The sequence below is a fragment of the Hydra vulgaris genome, chromosome 13 (assembly GCF_038396675.1).
Source record: "Hydra vulgaris chromosome 13, alternate assembly HydraT2T_AEP".
Taxonomy (NCBI): domain Eukaryota; kingdom Metazoa; phylum Cnidaria; class Hydrozoa; order Anthoathecata; family Hydridae; genus Hydra; species Hydra vulgaris.
In genome coordinates this window covers 17,342,125-17,358,914 of record NC_088932.1, presented here as the reverse complement: position 1 = coordinate 17,358,914, position 16,790 = coordinate 17,342,125, and the positions used below count along the sequence as shown (strand labels likewise).

General features: G+C 27.7%; 1 protein-coding gene across 2 annotated transcripts in view; it reads right to left on the bottom strand.

Moving 5' to 3' along the window:
- Positions 1-7,643: 7,643 nt before the first annotated feature.
- LOC100206895 (threonine--tRNA ligase 1, cytoplasmic) overlaps positions 7,644-16,790 on the bottom strand; it is a 52,490-nt gene continuing 43,343 nt past the window's right edge. For both annotated transcript variants that reach the window (XM_065815099.1, XM_065815098.1), the window contains exons 16-21: positions 11,580-11,657; positions 9,851-9,951; positions 8,667-8,771; positions 8,477-8,549; positions 8,241-8,349; positions 7,644-7,945 (exon numbers count right to left, since the gene is read on the bottom strand). In XM_065815099.1, the coding sequence (XP_065671171.1) occupies positions 7,797-7,945; positions 8,241-8,349; positions 8,477-8,549; positions 8,667-8,771; positions 9,851-9,951; positions 11,580-11,657 (615 nt within the window). In that variant the 3' untranslated portion in view covers positions 7,644-7,796. The remainder of the gene's footprint in view (positions 7,946-8,240; positions 8,350-8,476; positions 8,550-8,666; positions 8,772-9,850; positions 9,952-11,579; positions 11,658-16,790) is intronic.

The window sequence follows — 16,790 nt, the reverse complement described above, 5'->3', positions numbered from 1 at the left end:
AACATTCCCTAGCTATAAGGTGCTAAAAATCATGCAAAATCACATAATCATTGATTGAACATATACATAGAAAATATAGGAAATATATCAAGGTGGCTACACACAAAAAAAAAACCGAGGTATATTTTAAAGTGCAATTTTTAAAAAACTCCCAAGCTATAAATTAAAGTTATATTTTTTACCAAAATCACATTATAAGTAGAAAATAAACAAAACACATATGTAACATAAAAGTTGTTAAAAAATCGATAGGTTTACTTTGAAAGTTTCAAAATCTTTTGTTGTGGCTCTTTAGACGACCTTGGTGCATATAAATTAAAAAACAGTTTTTTAAAAAAATGTTTGAAAGTAAAATAGCATGTTTCCTTTCCATATTAAAGTTAAAAGACTCTGATATCAACATTAGTAGATTGCAGAGTAGCTTTCGGCAGACTTTACTAACAGTTTCATGAAATAATATATAAGAGAAAATAGCCCACTGACAAACATTGTCATTTGGTATCTTCAAACCTCTACGATTTATTTCTGCAGTATAATCACCAGTCAATAGACTTTGAAAAAAACTCTTCGATTGTCAGATTTATGCTTAAGATTAAGAATGATCTTACTTTAGAGGGATACTTTTGTGGAGTTAAGTATAAAATTGCATCTCTAACTCAAAATAGGATTTTCATAATTGATTCTTGCTCGAAATTACAAGAAGCTATTAATTTTTTGAATAACTTAACAAAAGGCAGATAAATTATGAATCTTTTGCAGCTCATCCGTGACATAAGCTCTACTACAATTTGGAAGAAAAAATACAGCACAGAAACTATTGTTAGAGCATTTGATTAACTTCCAAGTATTTCCCTCTCAACAAAGCTAACTTCAAAATTGGATTCTGCAATGGACGATATAGAGTATTTAAACTCAGTTTTTTCAAAGCTTGACAATGAAATGCAAAAAAAGTGTATACTTTTAATTGATGAAGTCTATGTTAAATCATTGCTTTCTTATCATGCATGCTCAGTCTTTGGTAAAGCAGTAAATAAACCAGACTCTTTAGCAACAACTGTTTTAAGTTTTATGTAAGTGTCACTTTATAGGGGGCCGCAATATCTGTTCAGAATTTTACCAGTTTGTGAGCTTGATTCTGAATTTCTTTTCGAACAAACTCAATTTGTCTTAGAAAGAATAAAGAGCGCTGGAGGGGTAGCTTGTAGCCCTTACATGCAAAAATAATCGAGTAAACCAAGCACTATTTAAAAAGTTTGATTTTGTTGATCCATGGTTGACTAAAGACAATATGTTCTCGTTATATGACTTTGTGCATTTACTTAAATCTGTTCATAATAACTGGATCACAGAAAAAAGTCAAAAGTTACGTTATGAATATGATGGGAAAACGAAATATGCATGCTGGTCTAGTATCTTAAGCGTGTTCAAACTCGAAGGAAATAGCATTGTAAAATTGTCTAAACTTACTAGCGTGTCTGTTACACCAAAACCTATTGAGAGACAAAAAGTGTCTACTTGCCTACAAGTCTTTTGTGATGAAACTGCAACTGCTCAAAAATCCAACAGTAGCATAAAAGAAGCAGACGATACCAATACTTTTATTGAAATATTTGTAAGATTCTGGAAAATTGTCAATACAAAAGGACCTTGTGCTGATATTCGATATAAAGATCCAGACAGAGCAGTTATATCAACTTCAGAAGATGCTAGACTGGTATTTTTACTTTCTCTTGCAACATTGGCAAAACAAATATTCAGCAAACAGGGAAACAGACAATTTCAGTTGACCAGAGATACAGGTGCAGCTTTAGCTCATACGTGTCGTGGTTTAGCAGCCATTACTAAATTTTTGTTACAACATTTTTTTAAGTATGTAGTACTGGGAAAATTTACAACTGACCCACTAGAAAAAATGTTTGGAAAACTTCGACTAGGATCTGGAGGCACTTATTTTATAAATGTGCAAAATTTCATAGAAAAAGTTAAAATTCAAAGAGCAAAATTAAGTCTCTATATTGGTATAGATATTGATTCTTTATCAGCAGAAAGTGGACATAACTGCCCAAAATTTGGATACTTTCTTAGCAGTAATGCTATTGATATATTTGACAATTTGCCTGAGTTAGAAAAGAGTTTGCAAGTAGACACAAAAGCATGATTAGTATATATTGCTGGATATATTGTGCGAAATAAAGTGGAAGAGCTAGAAGAATATAAATTTTACTATGGAGAATTTACTATGGAGAAATTTTACTATGGAGAATTTACTATGGAGAAATTTTACTATGGAGAAATTTTACTATGGAGAATTTACTATGGAGAAATTTTACTATGGAGAATTTACTATGGAGAAATTTTACTATGGAGAATTTACTATGGAGAAATTTTACTATGGAGAATTTACTATGGAGAAATTTTACTATGGAGAATTTACTATGGAGAAATTTTACTATGGAGAATTTACTATGGAGAAATTTTACTATGGAGAATTTTACAATGCTATTTCCTTCGAGTTTGAACACGCTTAAGATACTAGACCAGCATGCATATTTCGTTTTCCCACCATATTCATAACGTAACTTTTGACTTTTTTCTGTGATCCAGTTATTATGAACAAATTTAAGTAAATGCACAAAGTCATATAACGAGAACATATTGTCTTTAGTCAACCATGGATCAACAAAATCAAACTTTTTAAATAGTGCTTGGTTTACTCGATTATTTTTGCATATAAGGGCTACAGGTACCCCTCCAGCGCTCTTTATTCTTTCTAAGACAAATTGAGTTTGTTCGAAAAGAAATTCAGAATCAAGCTCACAAACTGGTAAAATTCTGAACAGATATTGCGGCCCCCTATAAAGTGACACTAACATAAAACTTAAAACAGTTGTTGCTAAAGAGTCTGGTTTATTTACTGCTTTACCAAAGACTGAGCATGCATGATAAGAAAGCGATGATTTAACATAGACTTCATCAATTAAAAGCATACACTTTTTTTGCATTTCATTGTCAAGCTTTGAAAAAACTGAGTTTAAATACTCTATATCGTCCATTGCAGAATCCAATTTTGAAGTTAGCTTTGTTGAGAGGGAAATACTTGGAAGTTAATCAAATGCTCTAACAATAGTTTCTGTGCTGTATTTTTTCTTCCAAATTGTAGTAGAGCTTATGTCACGGATGAGCTGCAAAAGATTCATAATTTATCTGCCTTTTGTTAAGTTATTCAAAAAATTAATAGCTTCTTGTAATTTCGAGCAAGAATCAATTATGAAAATCCTATTTTGAGTTAGAGATGCAATTTTATACTTAACTCCACAAAAGTATCCCTCTAAAGTAAGATCATTCTTAATCTTAAGCATAAATCTGACAATCGAAGAGTTTTTTTCAAAGTCTATTGACTGAATGATTAGCAAATGTTCACCAGCAAAATACCAAGTTACATCAACTACACCAAAATCAATTTCTTTATTTTGTAGCTTCTGATGTAATGATTTAAAACATGAAATCTTATCAGCAGCTAAAAACATATCAAGTTCATCGGCTATAATGTTCCGGACAGATGAAGATGCTTTAAAAGTTGTTCTTAATGGTGGTGGAAAAGTAGGTATTAAAATAGGCTTGACACATGTGAGAACTGATGGAGGATTGCGAGGTCTTTTATACCCAAATTTGGTAACTGTTGGATATCCAGGTGGAAAGTATCTTTTGCAAACAACTGTATTTGGGCTGTCAGGTACATTATCTCGTGGAATGGCATTCACCCAACGATTATATTCTTTTTCAGAAGGAAGTCGAAAAACTTTTTCTTTATTTTGCTTATTGTAATTACCACTACATTTGGTCACGCAACATTTTTTAAGCATTCTAGATAGATTTTAGATTCAAACAAGATAGAATTTTACTTAATTTGAAAATTAACCAAGGTGTCGCTAGAACTTACAAGATAAGCTTAAGAGTATTAGATTAGCCCCCAGCCCCAGGCGCCGATTAACACGTTTACGAGGCCTGTTAGTACAGACGGCCATGGTTATTACGGAATAACGGGTGATGCGGAAGTTATCGGACAAATCCTAATTTCATTATTTGAGCATAATAATTAGTTTTTGTGGTTTTATGCGTAAGCATAAACGTTCTATAAAATATAAACTTTATTATTTGAAACACAATTATTTAAAATGAGGTTAAATGCAGCTGAACGAGGATCTTTTCGAAAGCGACTAAAAATGTTTTTTGTAAATAAACCTAATATAAAAAAAAAAATAATCGTAAATCATTTTGAAAAGGAAGGATTTGCTCGAAGTACAATATATGATAACCTAAAAAGACTTGAAACTGTTCAATCGTTTTCTGATAGAAAGCACCCTGGTCGTCCCACATCCTGGACTAGAGAAAAAAAAGCTAAATTAGCGAGACTTGTCAACAATCGAAAAGGGGTCAGTCAGAGAAAAATAGGTATTAAATTCGGTGTAAATCGATCGACAATTGGTCGTCAGTTAAAAAAAATGAATATTAAATATAGAAAACGTAAAAAGACTCCAAAATACACTATAGAACAACAAATAAAGGCAAAGAAAAGAAGCAGGAAACTAGTTAACCAACTCTATAACACAAAATCGCTTCTAGTCATCGATGACGAAAATTACTTTTGTTTTGCAGGGGACAACATGCCTAGAAATTCTGGATACTACACAAACAACAAAAAGACATGCCCAGAAAGTGTCGTTTTATAGGAAAAGAAAAATTTCCAAAAAAATTATTAATGTGGATAGCCATATCTGACCGTGGTATGTCCGAGCCATTGTTTCGCACTTCCAAGGCTGTAGCAATCAATTCATCAATCTATATTAATGAATGTTTAGAAAAACGACTTCTTCCATTTATTCACAAGTATCATGGAGACTTTAACTATTTATTTTGGCCAGATTTAGCAAGTTCTCATTATTCTAAAGATTCTCTAAATTGGATGGACCAATATGTCTATTACGTTGATAAAGAATCCAATCCCCCAAATGTGCCTCAAGAACGACCAATTGAAAATTTTTGGGGACATTTGGCACAGAAGGTTAACGAGGGAGATTGGTAAGCTTCAACAGAGCAAGTTTTGATTGATCGCATTAAACTAAAACTACAAGAAATTGATTTAAACTTTTTACAGTCGCATATGAAAGACGTCAGAGCAAAATTGAGATCAATTGCAGATGGTGGTGTTTTTTCATATAAAAAATAATATATTTTTATTAAAAGATAAATGCTTTATTTAAAAAAAATATAATAGCAGTTTGTTTTTTTATTTATAAATAAGTTATTGACGTTTTTATTTTGTCCGATAACTTCCGCATCACCCGTTAGCTACACTACCAGACATTTTTTCACTTTTCACTTTATACAAGAGGTTTTGAACGAAAATAATGTTCTTTGGATGGCCCTAAAGACCAAATGCAATTTTTGTCAGAGTGTAATGCCTTAACAAAATTCTTAAACAGGCCAAGCTTTATGTGCAATGGAGGTATAATAACTTTGTCAGACTGAACAAGTGGCTCATAGCGAATATTATTAACACCAAGGGTCGCGTTGCCTCGTGCTGGCCACTCATTCCTGATATAATGCTCATGTTTAGCGCAGCTATCCCACAAACATATGAAGCATATGTATTTCACGTAACCTCCTTGCATACCTGTCAGCAGACCTATAACTTTCAGATCCGAGCAAACTCTCCACTGAAATGTGTCATAACGAACAAGCTGCAAAATAGATTTCATAGTTTCATAAGATTCTTTTGTTGTAATTGAGTAAGCAATCGGGATGGCTGGCTATGCGTTCTCATTATGCGAAAGGACCGCCTTTACACTTATTGTGCTGCCATCGATGATCAACCCCTAGTCATTCTCCACTTGTGTATAGATATCCATCTTCATCAACAAACCAGGAATATCACAACAAAATACAAAGTTATTGTCTTCACTTCTCTTAAAAAGTGGCACGTAACGTCTCTTGTCTTATAAGCAGAGGTTCTCGTTTCCTTAGCAAGGACACTCAATTATCTAACCATTGAAACAGCCAAACACGCATCCTGTTTGGACAGGCCAAGTCTCCTAACAAACAAGTCCAGCTGTCTTTGGCTGATAGACTTCGGCTCGTCGTTAGGCAGCCAACCATCATCATCTTAATCGCTCTTCTTCATGTTCGGCACATCAAATAATTTTTTTTTGCTTTGCATTATTTTGGCTAGATTTAACTATTACACAAAACTTTGACACTATCTTAAAAAAAGGTGTGGAACTGTTTGGTTTTTCAACTGTGACTTAAAAATATCAAATGTTATTTTATTTTTCAACAGGCAAATAAATAAGTTTAGTTTGTTTTGCTGTTTGATTGTTGATATATCTTGGATAGAAAATATAATTTTTGCTATGTTTTGAAACAATTAGGATTGCCTTTAATGCGTTCCTTCAAACTACATTAGGCTTTTTTATTACTACTTCTTTGTGTTCACAAAGCTCAGGGTTACGTTAGGGTTGGAACAGCCAAAGCTTTATATAATTGGACAATAGAGTTTGGATGAGCAAAACGAATTTTAAATTGAAAGAGTTTGGATTACTGTCCTAAAATTTGAAATCCTGTAACCAATGTTTAAACAATTAAGTGACGCAAAAAGCGAACTATAAGTAAATGATAACTAAATAAATAAGTAAATATAAAATAAGTAAATATAAGATAAGTAAATATAAAAAAAAGCGAACTATAAAAAAAAGCGAACTATAAGTAAATGATGCTTCTTAAATAGATTATCCAAGTTGCATCTATTAAACGTTTTTTCAGTATCTGGGAAATGGATAGGTGAGTTGCTGTCGTTGCAGTATTTGATTGTTTTACTAATAACGAATTCGGCTTGTAAGGTTGAGCAATTTGAGCCAAACTGAAGAGGATAAGTTTTTTTTTTGAAAAGAATAACAAAATAAAATTAATTTCGTAAATATTGCAATGATGCTAATTCCACGGTATTATTTGAACCAAATATTGACTTTTTAAACGATTTAGCGAATGGTATAATAAGTGATGTAGACATTGATGTTGGGGTTTGTCCATGATTAATAGAAAATTTAAAGAATCTGATCAACATTGTTAGTGCTTTACAACTCGCATTTTTTAAATGTTCTGCTGAGATTTAGAAGGCGTCCTTGAAGTTGTTTAAATTTAGGCGAGAAGAAACCGTTTTTTATTTTAATCTGATATTTTTACTTCTAATGTTCGTATAATATCTAAATTTGTGAATATTTACTACTTTTGTAAACTTTTTAAATTTATAAAGAAAACTAATTCCGCATAATCAATAAGTCAAAAGTTTTAAAGACATTGCGATTTTTAAAACTCGCTATCTATTTTTTTTTAAATGCAAAAATCCGGCCGTATAAATAAAGTAGGCCGTGAAAGTTGTTTTTAAAATTTACTTATTTTTTTTAATAATTATTTACTTAAATTTAATAAAAAGTCATCCTTTGTTTTAAATAAAAAAGACCTAAAAAAACTCAGACGCAATACGCATTCGATACCTTTTACGTACTTTACTTATGGCTAGTTTATTATTTAGAACAAAAGGGTATAATTTAAAACTATGTACCTAGACGTAAGAAAATTCCAAGGAAAGAGAAAAAACATATATAATTGATTTTAAATACCTATATAAGCAAACCCATGCATGTGTCTAAAGTGCTTTAAATATGTTTAAAGTGTTCGCACTGAAAACCGACTCCTTTTACCAATTACTATTGCACACTACTAACATTAAAAAAACTATGCTAAAACTCATTCTCGCTGTCGTCTTTTCTTGAAGTGTTGAGTTCATTAAAACGTGCAAGCACAGCTTCAAGAGACTTCTCACCGTGCACTTTGTTATCTCTTGTTCGAACGTTAACAGTATTCGAAGTCATCTCTTTATCACCAACAACTAAATAAAATTATTAATTGACACTAATAATAAAGATAATTGCAATATAATAGTATAATTGTTTATGAAATTATGCAATAATTTATGATGTTAATTTATGAAATTATGCAATAAATTGCAAATTGTCAGAAAAGACATAAATGTAAAATCAAATAAACGGAACAAATACTATCTGAAACTAAATAAAATTATAAGAAAAAGTTAAACAAATAAAATAATAAAACTTATACTGTTACACTAAACAATTTTTTATTAAATGTATTCTAAAATGTTTCATTATTTTGCAAAAACAAACCTAATATAAAATTGTAGTGCATTAGCTGAGCATTTCTAATCTTTTTATTTAAAGTTTCGCCAGCATCTAAGTTGACGTCGACCCGGAAATCTTGCAGAAAACGATGAACCTGTAAATTAAATATAAAAATTTCTTTTTTGAACAGCAAACAAAAAAGTTTCTTAATTTTTTTATTTCTTCGACCATTAGCAGAACAAAATAATTTCTTAGAAATGTTTCATTTATTAATGACTGACCTTTTGGGCGTATTCATCAAATTTGTTACTGACTGGAATCACAACTGCTTGAATAGGAGACAACCAGAACGGCCTAAAAAAATTCAAAGTTTAAGCGATTAAAACAATTTACTTTTTTATATCAAGTTTATTAGACACTAACTGCGAAATGTGAAAATGTACGATAAAACTTTGAGAACATCAAAATTACCATTTTCCGCCATAATTTTCTGTTAATATAGCAATCATTCTTTCGACAGAACCCAAAATGGCACGATGAATAATAACAGGTCGTTTTTGATCATCGCCTTCGCCACTTAATAGAGAAAAAAATTTATTTAAGCAGAAAAGAACAAAAAACAAAAAAAAAAGAGGATTCCTTGTTGCTTTTTTTTTTTTGAATATTTGATATTATTTATTGGAATAATTATTCATAATAACTACTAGTACAATAGTAATAAAAAAATTCCAACCAACAATAGTAATAAAAAAATTCCAAAAAAAGAAACGTTAATTAATTATATATAAAAAAATAATTAAACTTATAGTTTAAATTTACATTAATACACTGGAATTTTCAAGAACTTTATTAAAATTCAAATACCTGATTTTTTGCCTTAGTAATAAACAATTTTTCGTTATTAACTACTAATCGCATAACTAGATCATACTTATACTAAAAATGATTCTCTAATGATAACATTCTTGCGAATTTCTACAATGATAATGATTCTCTTATAACAACAGTCTTGTGAATTTTTTATTTGTTTTACAATAGAAACCTCAAAACACAAATCAAAATTGAATCAAGGCATCAAAAAAGAAAATTAGATTCAGTTTTGGAAAATAAAGAAAAAACAGTGATAAAATTAATAAAACTACAGTAGATAAAACTAAGAAGAGTACTTCTACTCTCGAGTCCTTAATACAAGGGGAGGGGGAAGACATTTATATATATATATATATATATATATATATATATATATATATATATATATATATATATATATATATATATATATATATATATATATATATATATATATATTATAAAAACAACATTTTTTGAAAATGTCTGCTTTAACCCGTAAATATGTTTTATATAATAAAATACTAGAACTAAAAAACTTTCGAAAAATTTTTTTTTTTAGCGGTAGCTCAAGACCCTTAAACATCAGAATAACTTCAAAAATAATAATTTATTAAAAAATTCTTAAAAAGTACATCATGTTGGGTCATATCAAACCCACATATGTTCTGCAATTATATTAAATGTTCTGCATGATATTTATATATTTTAAACCTGTTTCAAAATCAAACCTTATTTATTGTTCAAACCAAAAACTCAAAATATTGTACAAATAAGATGAATTTAACAACTGAAATTAACAATACCTAACATAAGTAAGATTAAAACGTTCTGGAAGCTGAAAATCTAACTGAATAGTTGCACATTGGTGATATCTACGAAGAGCATCCCGGATTTGAATATCAATCTGAAATAATTGTAATATAAGTCATATACTTATAATTATACTATAATATAACAAATAATTCAAGTATTAGGTATAACTCATTTATTAGATTCTTGGCAAAAATGACAATTCATTTAAGCAATTCTTCTTTTATTTTTAGAATAAACATATATTTCATTGCAGATTCTTAAATAATTAAATTTTAACTAAACTATTTAAAGGTTGTGTATCATTATAGCATTCAACTAAAAAATTTGATGTTTAAATTGATGATACTGTACAGTTGATAGCATATGTTAACTCTGATGTTTGCTCTGTTGTTGAATCTTCAACTTTTTGTTAATTTCAATTTTGATATGCTAATATTTGTTAATTGAAAGAAAAAAAAATCAATTTTTAAAAAAAATATACTTATTGTGCATTCTGGTAAAGCACTTGCCACTCATATACATTCTTGGAAAGCTATATAACTATAAACAATCTATATATTATTTTTCTCAAGATTTTTTTATTTTGATAATTCATAACTTGATTTAAACTTTTTTTTCAAGTGTTTTTAAGGTGACATCTTTTTTCAGGTGTTTTTAAGATGACAATATCCACATCCAATAAATATAAAAATCTTTAATTGCTTTTATAGATGGAACAATAGGGTGTTTCATTTCCAAAACTATTTCAAAAAAGGGTTATGTTACTTGCATGAGGTAAATAATGGGCAGAAATATATCTGTAAGTTTTTCAAATTTTTAAAATGACATCTTAAGATCACCATCTTGAAAAAATAATCTTTTACACTTTTTTCAACTTTAAATTTAAACAAATTATGTTACTTGGTGTATATACTAAAGGTTATCAGATAAACATTTTGGCCAAGGGATCCCAAACCTCTGAGACATGTTATGTTCATATTAAAGAGAATGATAAAAAAAAATGTTTGGGCTAAATTTTTTTGATTAAAACAAAAGAATAAATGAATACCAAGAAAAACTAACTTTTTAATTTTAGTTGAAGGTTGCCTTCTCTGTTTTATTGTCAGCCTAAAAGTCAGAGTAGTATATGCCGCAATCTACAGACTTGATACTAGTTTTAATACATGACATCATCGACTTTTGTTTGCACAAGAGATCGATTATGTAAACAAACAAAAGTCAATGTCGTCTCGGAGGTTTGGGATCTATTTAAATATTCACAAAAATTTATGTTATTTGCCTAAAAATGAATTTATCTATATTGATTTTATTTTTTTAAATTTGTATTATTTATTTTATTTACTTGAAATTTTCAACTTCAAGTGAGAAAAAAAATAACGAATATAAAGGTTGTAATAGCTAAAAACTGAATTAAAATTTAGCAATTTAAAGTAAATCAATATAACCATTATTATTTTTAAAACAAAAAAAAGAATAACTTGTTAAATATCCATTATAAATACTGTTGTTTATTGAAAATTATTATTTTATTGAAAATTATTAAATAATAACTAGCACAAACTATTTATTAAACATTAATAATTACCATAAAAGTTATAAAACATAATACTTAATAATTAGTAAAAAAATAATAAAACATAAACAAAAAAGCAAAAACATTATAAAGTAGAAAAACTAAAAATACAAATATATCTAAAATCAATCAATATTAATAATCACCTTAGGTCCATAAAATGCTCCATCTCCAGGATTTAACTCCCATGGATCTCCAAAATCATTTAATGAACTTTCAAGTTGCTAAAAAACAAATCAGCAGTTTATATAGCAACTAAAAAATAACAAAACATGTGTGTGTGTGTGTGTGTGTGTATATATATATATATATATATATATATATATATATATATATATATATATATATATATATATATATGTATATACATCAGGGACAAACCCAGACCTGTTTTAGTGCCGCTGGAGCAGTATGGGCGCCTAAAAAAAAGCGCCAAAAAATTATTGTATCTTTTAATTGTTTTAATAAAAATAGAGAGAAAAAAATTTTGGGTTTTAAAAGCAGTAGTATTTAAATAGTTTTCAGTTTGCTTTAGGTACTTTATTTTTTTCTTCAGCACAATAAAATGAATTAAAAAGAAATTTCTTTTTTCTTGCAATTATGAGACATAACTGTCCTTTGGTTACTAACTGAATGTTTAAAAAAAAATTAATTTCATTGCAAAACTTAATTTTAAAAACTTGTTTTTAAAATGTATGTATGGAATGTATGGAATGTATGAAAAGTTTGCTTTTTCGAAAGATAAAACGATTTTAAAATATCCATTCTTAGTAAAACTAACTTTTGTTTGTTGACAACTACGAGTTTATTATCAAAAGCAATTCAGCTTTTGATAATAAATGAACAAAAGTAAAAAATTTCAGTTTTAATAATAATCGCGCTAATTTAATTTTTTTTGCGTATTCACGCAAATTAATGTTACATGAATGAACTTTTGATATTTAGCCAATGACGTATAAGTATAACTAGATGTGTGACTTAAGTAAAAAGTGAAGCCAGCCTCTGCCATCTTGCGGTACAGCAAAAATCTTAAATTCTGAAAGCGTTACATAATGATATATGACTCTATTTAACTGGGCTTAAGTTTTCAAAAAGGTTTAAACTGTTAAATTTTTAAAAGCAACTACTTCTCTTTGAAAAATTGCAAAGTTATGATTATTTCATGCTGTGCATATGGATGCACAAATTGCCAAAAACAAAAACAAAGCAAGTCGTTTCACAGGTATGATGAAATACTTATAATAAGTATAAATATTTTATCATACCTGTGAAACAACACACCTTGTTTTTGTATTAGTATTATATTAATACTAACTGTCATTGGTATTAGCCTAATACTAATACTATCAATACTCAAAATACACTTATAATTAAAGTAAATACTATTATCAGTTGTATAAGTTATTACAAGGCATATTAATAATTGTATATTATTTATTCTTTTATTTTACTTTGTGAATTGTACATTACAATTAGAAAGTCATTATTTGTACGTGCGTACAAATAATGTTTACATTATAAAAATCTTATTTGTACACAAAAAAACATTGTAATACTTTAATTTTTTTAACAATGCGATATTTGGGTACTTCTGTGGATGTGAAAACTGTCATTTTTTGAGGCGCAGTCGACAGGGTTGAAGGTTAAAATCTTCATTTGGGAAATTTTCTTTTTTATTTTAATATCTAAATAACTTTATTTAATTTTAATTTCTATGTAGTTTTATGTTTTTTAAATATAACTAATGTTTATTTATAGTTTTGTTTATTATTTATTTTTCAAAGTTTCATAGAATAAGTGCATCAATTCGTAAATAAATTGATTGATTTAGATGCAGTCGCATCATTTTTATAAGGACTTGCATGTTGATCATTTTTATGAGGACTTGCATGTTGATCATTTTTATGAGGACTTACATGTTGTTCCATTGGTAAAAAAATTGCTGCTAAATTTTTAACCATTCAAAACATCAAAAATATTACCTTCAAGGAATAAAAGTAGGTCTCCAACGTTGTTAAAAGCCCCTTTTTGTTAAAAGGCTTTAAAAATTTACAGATTTTGATTCATGCTGACTTTTAATTGAACATTTTTAAATCTTATTTTAAAATCTAACTTTTATTACTATACAAATACTTCAACTGTTTTATTTTAGGTTTGCTTCTGTTAAAATATGATTTTAAAGTTTCTAAATTTTCATGATTTGAAATTTGCTTTATTAATCATTATAGGTGCCTCAAAAACCTTGAGCATTTAACGCATCTAATTATATCATTACGTCATTGTATTTAGCTTTCTATTTTAGTTTACTTGAGAAAAAAGAAAAACGAAACATTTGCTTCTTTTTCATATCCTTTTTGACTAATAATAAATATAACAATTACAATAACTTAATAAAACTTTTATTAAAATCTAGTTATTTTTAAACTTCAATGTCTTTATTGTTTAAAAAAAATCCATAGTAACTTATTTATTAAAGGTAATTTTTTTTTTAATAAAATTATGAATATTTTAATCAAAAAATTATATTAGTTTTTAAATTACGTTTACCATAACTATCTTTTCTTTAATTATCTTTAATTTAAAAGGCGCTTTAAAATCACTTTAAAAATTATTAACCTTTAGTATAAGTAGAATGAACAAATTTGCTAATTTTTTAAATCAAAATTTTAAAATTAAAATAATAGTAAATATGTTTACTAAATGTTTATGTTATTTATTCGAATAGTTATTTAATAAATGTTTAAAATACTTAAAACAATTTTCAATAAATATTTACATATAGCGTGGTTAAATTCTTAAGTAAAATAGTTTTCTTATCGTAACTAAAGTAACATGGTTACGTCCACCAATAAATTCATGTATTTAAAGAAATGCCTTTAAATTAACTCTTTATCTTCGGATAAAACTAAACAAGATAAACACAAATGAATAAAATGATGATTAAAAGTCATTGTTATGGTTTTAACTAAGGGAGAAGGAGGGAGTGTGGTAATCTCAAGAACATCCTCCCTCAACGTTGCTGAAAAAAAAGCGGTATCCCCAAATAAACTCTGGGTTTATCACTCTGTGTGTGTGTGTGTATGTATATATATATATATATATATATATATATATATATATATATATATATATATATATATATATATAAATATATATATATATATATATATATATATATATATATATATATATATATATATATATATATATACATACATACATCTATACACACACACATATATGTATATATATATATATACATACATGTCTTTCCCTACTGTGACTTTAAGAAAACTTTTAACTTAATTTTAATTTTAAACTTCATAACTTCAAAACCGTAACAGATTTAAGTTTAGGGTTTTCGGATTAATAATTTATACTCAATTATTAACAAATTTATATTATTCAAATTTGAGTAAAAATATTTTATGTTATTTTTGTAAGATCTATTTCTTCACCTTTCTTTAACTGAATCTGCACTAACCATGAATGAAAAAGTCATATATTTTAATTATATTTATTTACCTTAAGAAAAAAACTTAATATGATTACTAAATAAAAGAAACATTTGTTTTTTAGTTTTATAAAAATTATCCACTAAAGATTTTCTCTGAATTAGAACTTTGTTTCTTCTTAAATATATTTTTTTTATGCATTTTTTTTTTGTGTCGTTTAATTCTTCACCGTAATTTATAGTTGTAAATGCTCCTGCAGTTGTTTATATGAATATATTAGCTTAACTTTTATAACTTTTTTCTGAACATTGTTTTAGTGTTTCCTTTTTTAAATCTTGAATCTTATTATTGCAATTCATTTTATATCATAAATAAAAAACATACCAAATGAATATTCCCTAGGGTTAAATTACCTTTACTTGGTAATTTAGATTAACCTTAATGATTAACCTTAAAAACAAAACAAACATGTCCAGAAACATGTTTCCATAAACAGTAAGTGCTAACTAGTATAATTTTTGTAATCACCTAGCCTGTAAAGGATTAAACAATGTTATACAAAAAATACAATTATTTTTTGATAAAATTTAAAATATTCAGCATTTTAAAACTTTACGCTTTTAGCAAAAAATATATTTAATTTTTAGCCATAAAAAAAAAGATAAACTTTTTTTGACTGTAAAAGATTTTCTTAAGAAAGCAATAAAGAATCATTCGTGAATACAAAAACATCTCAAAACTATAAAAATAATTCTTTTTAAAAATATATTATTACTGAATATACTACTGAAAAAAGTTAGTTTTGTATAAAACAATAATAAAAAAAAATGTATCTATTTTTTTAAAAACCACGATAGGGGCTTCTTCCCGGCAGGGAAAGACATGACCGTATATATATATATATATATATATATATATATATATATATATATATATATATATATATATATAGAGAGAGAGAGAGAGAGAGAGAGAGAGAGAGAGAGGGAGAGAGGGGGAGAGGGAGGGAGAGAGCATCCCCCAAACTTTCATTAAAACTTATCTAAGAGAGGGAACCAACCTTTATTAATTTTTATTAAAAATAATATTAGAAAATAAATATCTATCAGGGTTGACAAGGAAAGGCATCTTGTAGTAGAAAATACTTAGGTAGAAAAAAAATAATTAAGGTTTTCCTACTCATAGGTGAGTTGATTTTTGCAGATGCAATAATACAGAAATATCATTAATCAACACATGCTAGATCAAAATTTAATGAAGAAATTATCAAACAACTACACCACCTGAACTAGTGTTCAGGTGGTGTAGTTATGTGATATTTACTGAACACCATAACATTATTATAATATTGTTGATCTTTTTTTAAAATCTGAAGAACTTTCTTGAGAACAAAACTGTTATCAGACAAAGCTATAACGGTTTTTATAAACTCTACAAATTATTAAGACACAGGTTGTCAGGGACAAATGCAGATATGTTTTGGCAACATTTAAGTTAAATAAATGTCCAAAAATTATTTATGACTTTTTTTTTTAAGGTATTATAAAAAGAAAAAATAGTTTCTGTTTCAAACGTAGCACTTTGTAAACTTTTTAACCAATTATCTTTTTCTTTTAGCCAGTCCATTTTTTCTTTGAAAAAAAAAAAAAAGATTAGGAAAAAAAAAATTTTTAATTTCAAAAGTAGCCATTAAAAAAAAAAAAAATCTTATTTTTAGTACTAAAGTAGCCTCCTCAACTACAGTTGAGGAGGCTACTTTAGTCATGGTTACAACTAAAGTAGCTTCCCTCTCTCAACTCTATAACTCTGAAACAGGAACCTTGACAAACAAGGCCGCTGCCTGGAGAAACAAGTTGAGCACAGTACTACCAGGGACATGGTGGGGATCGAACTTGGAACTTC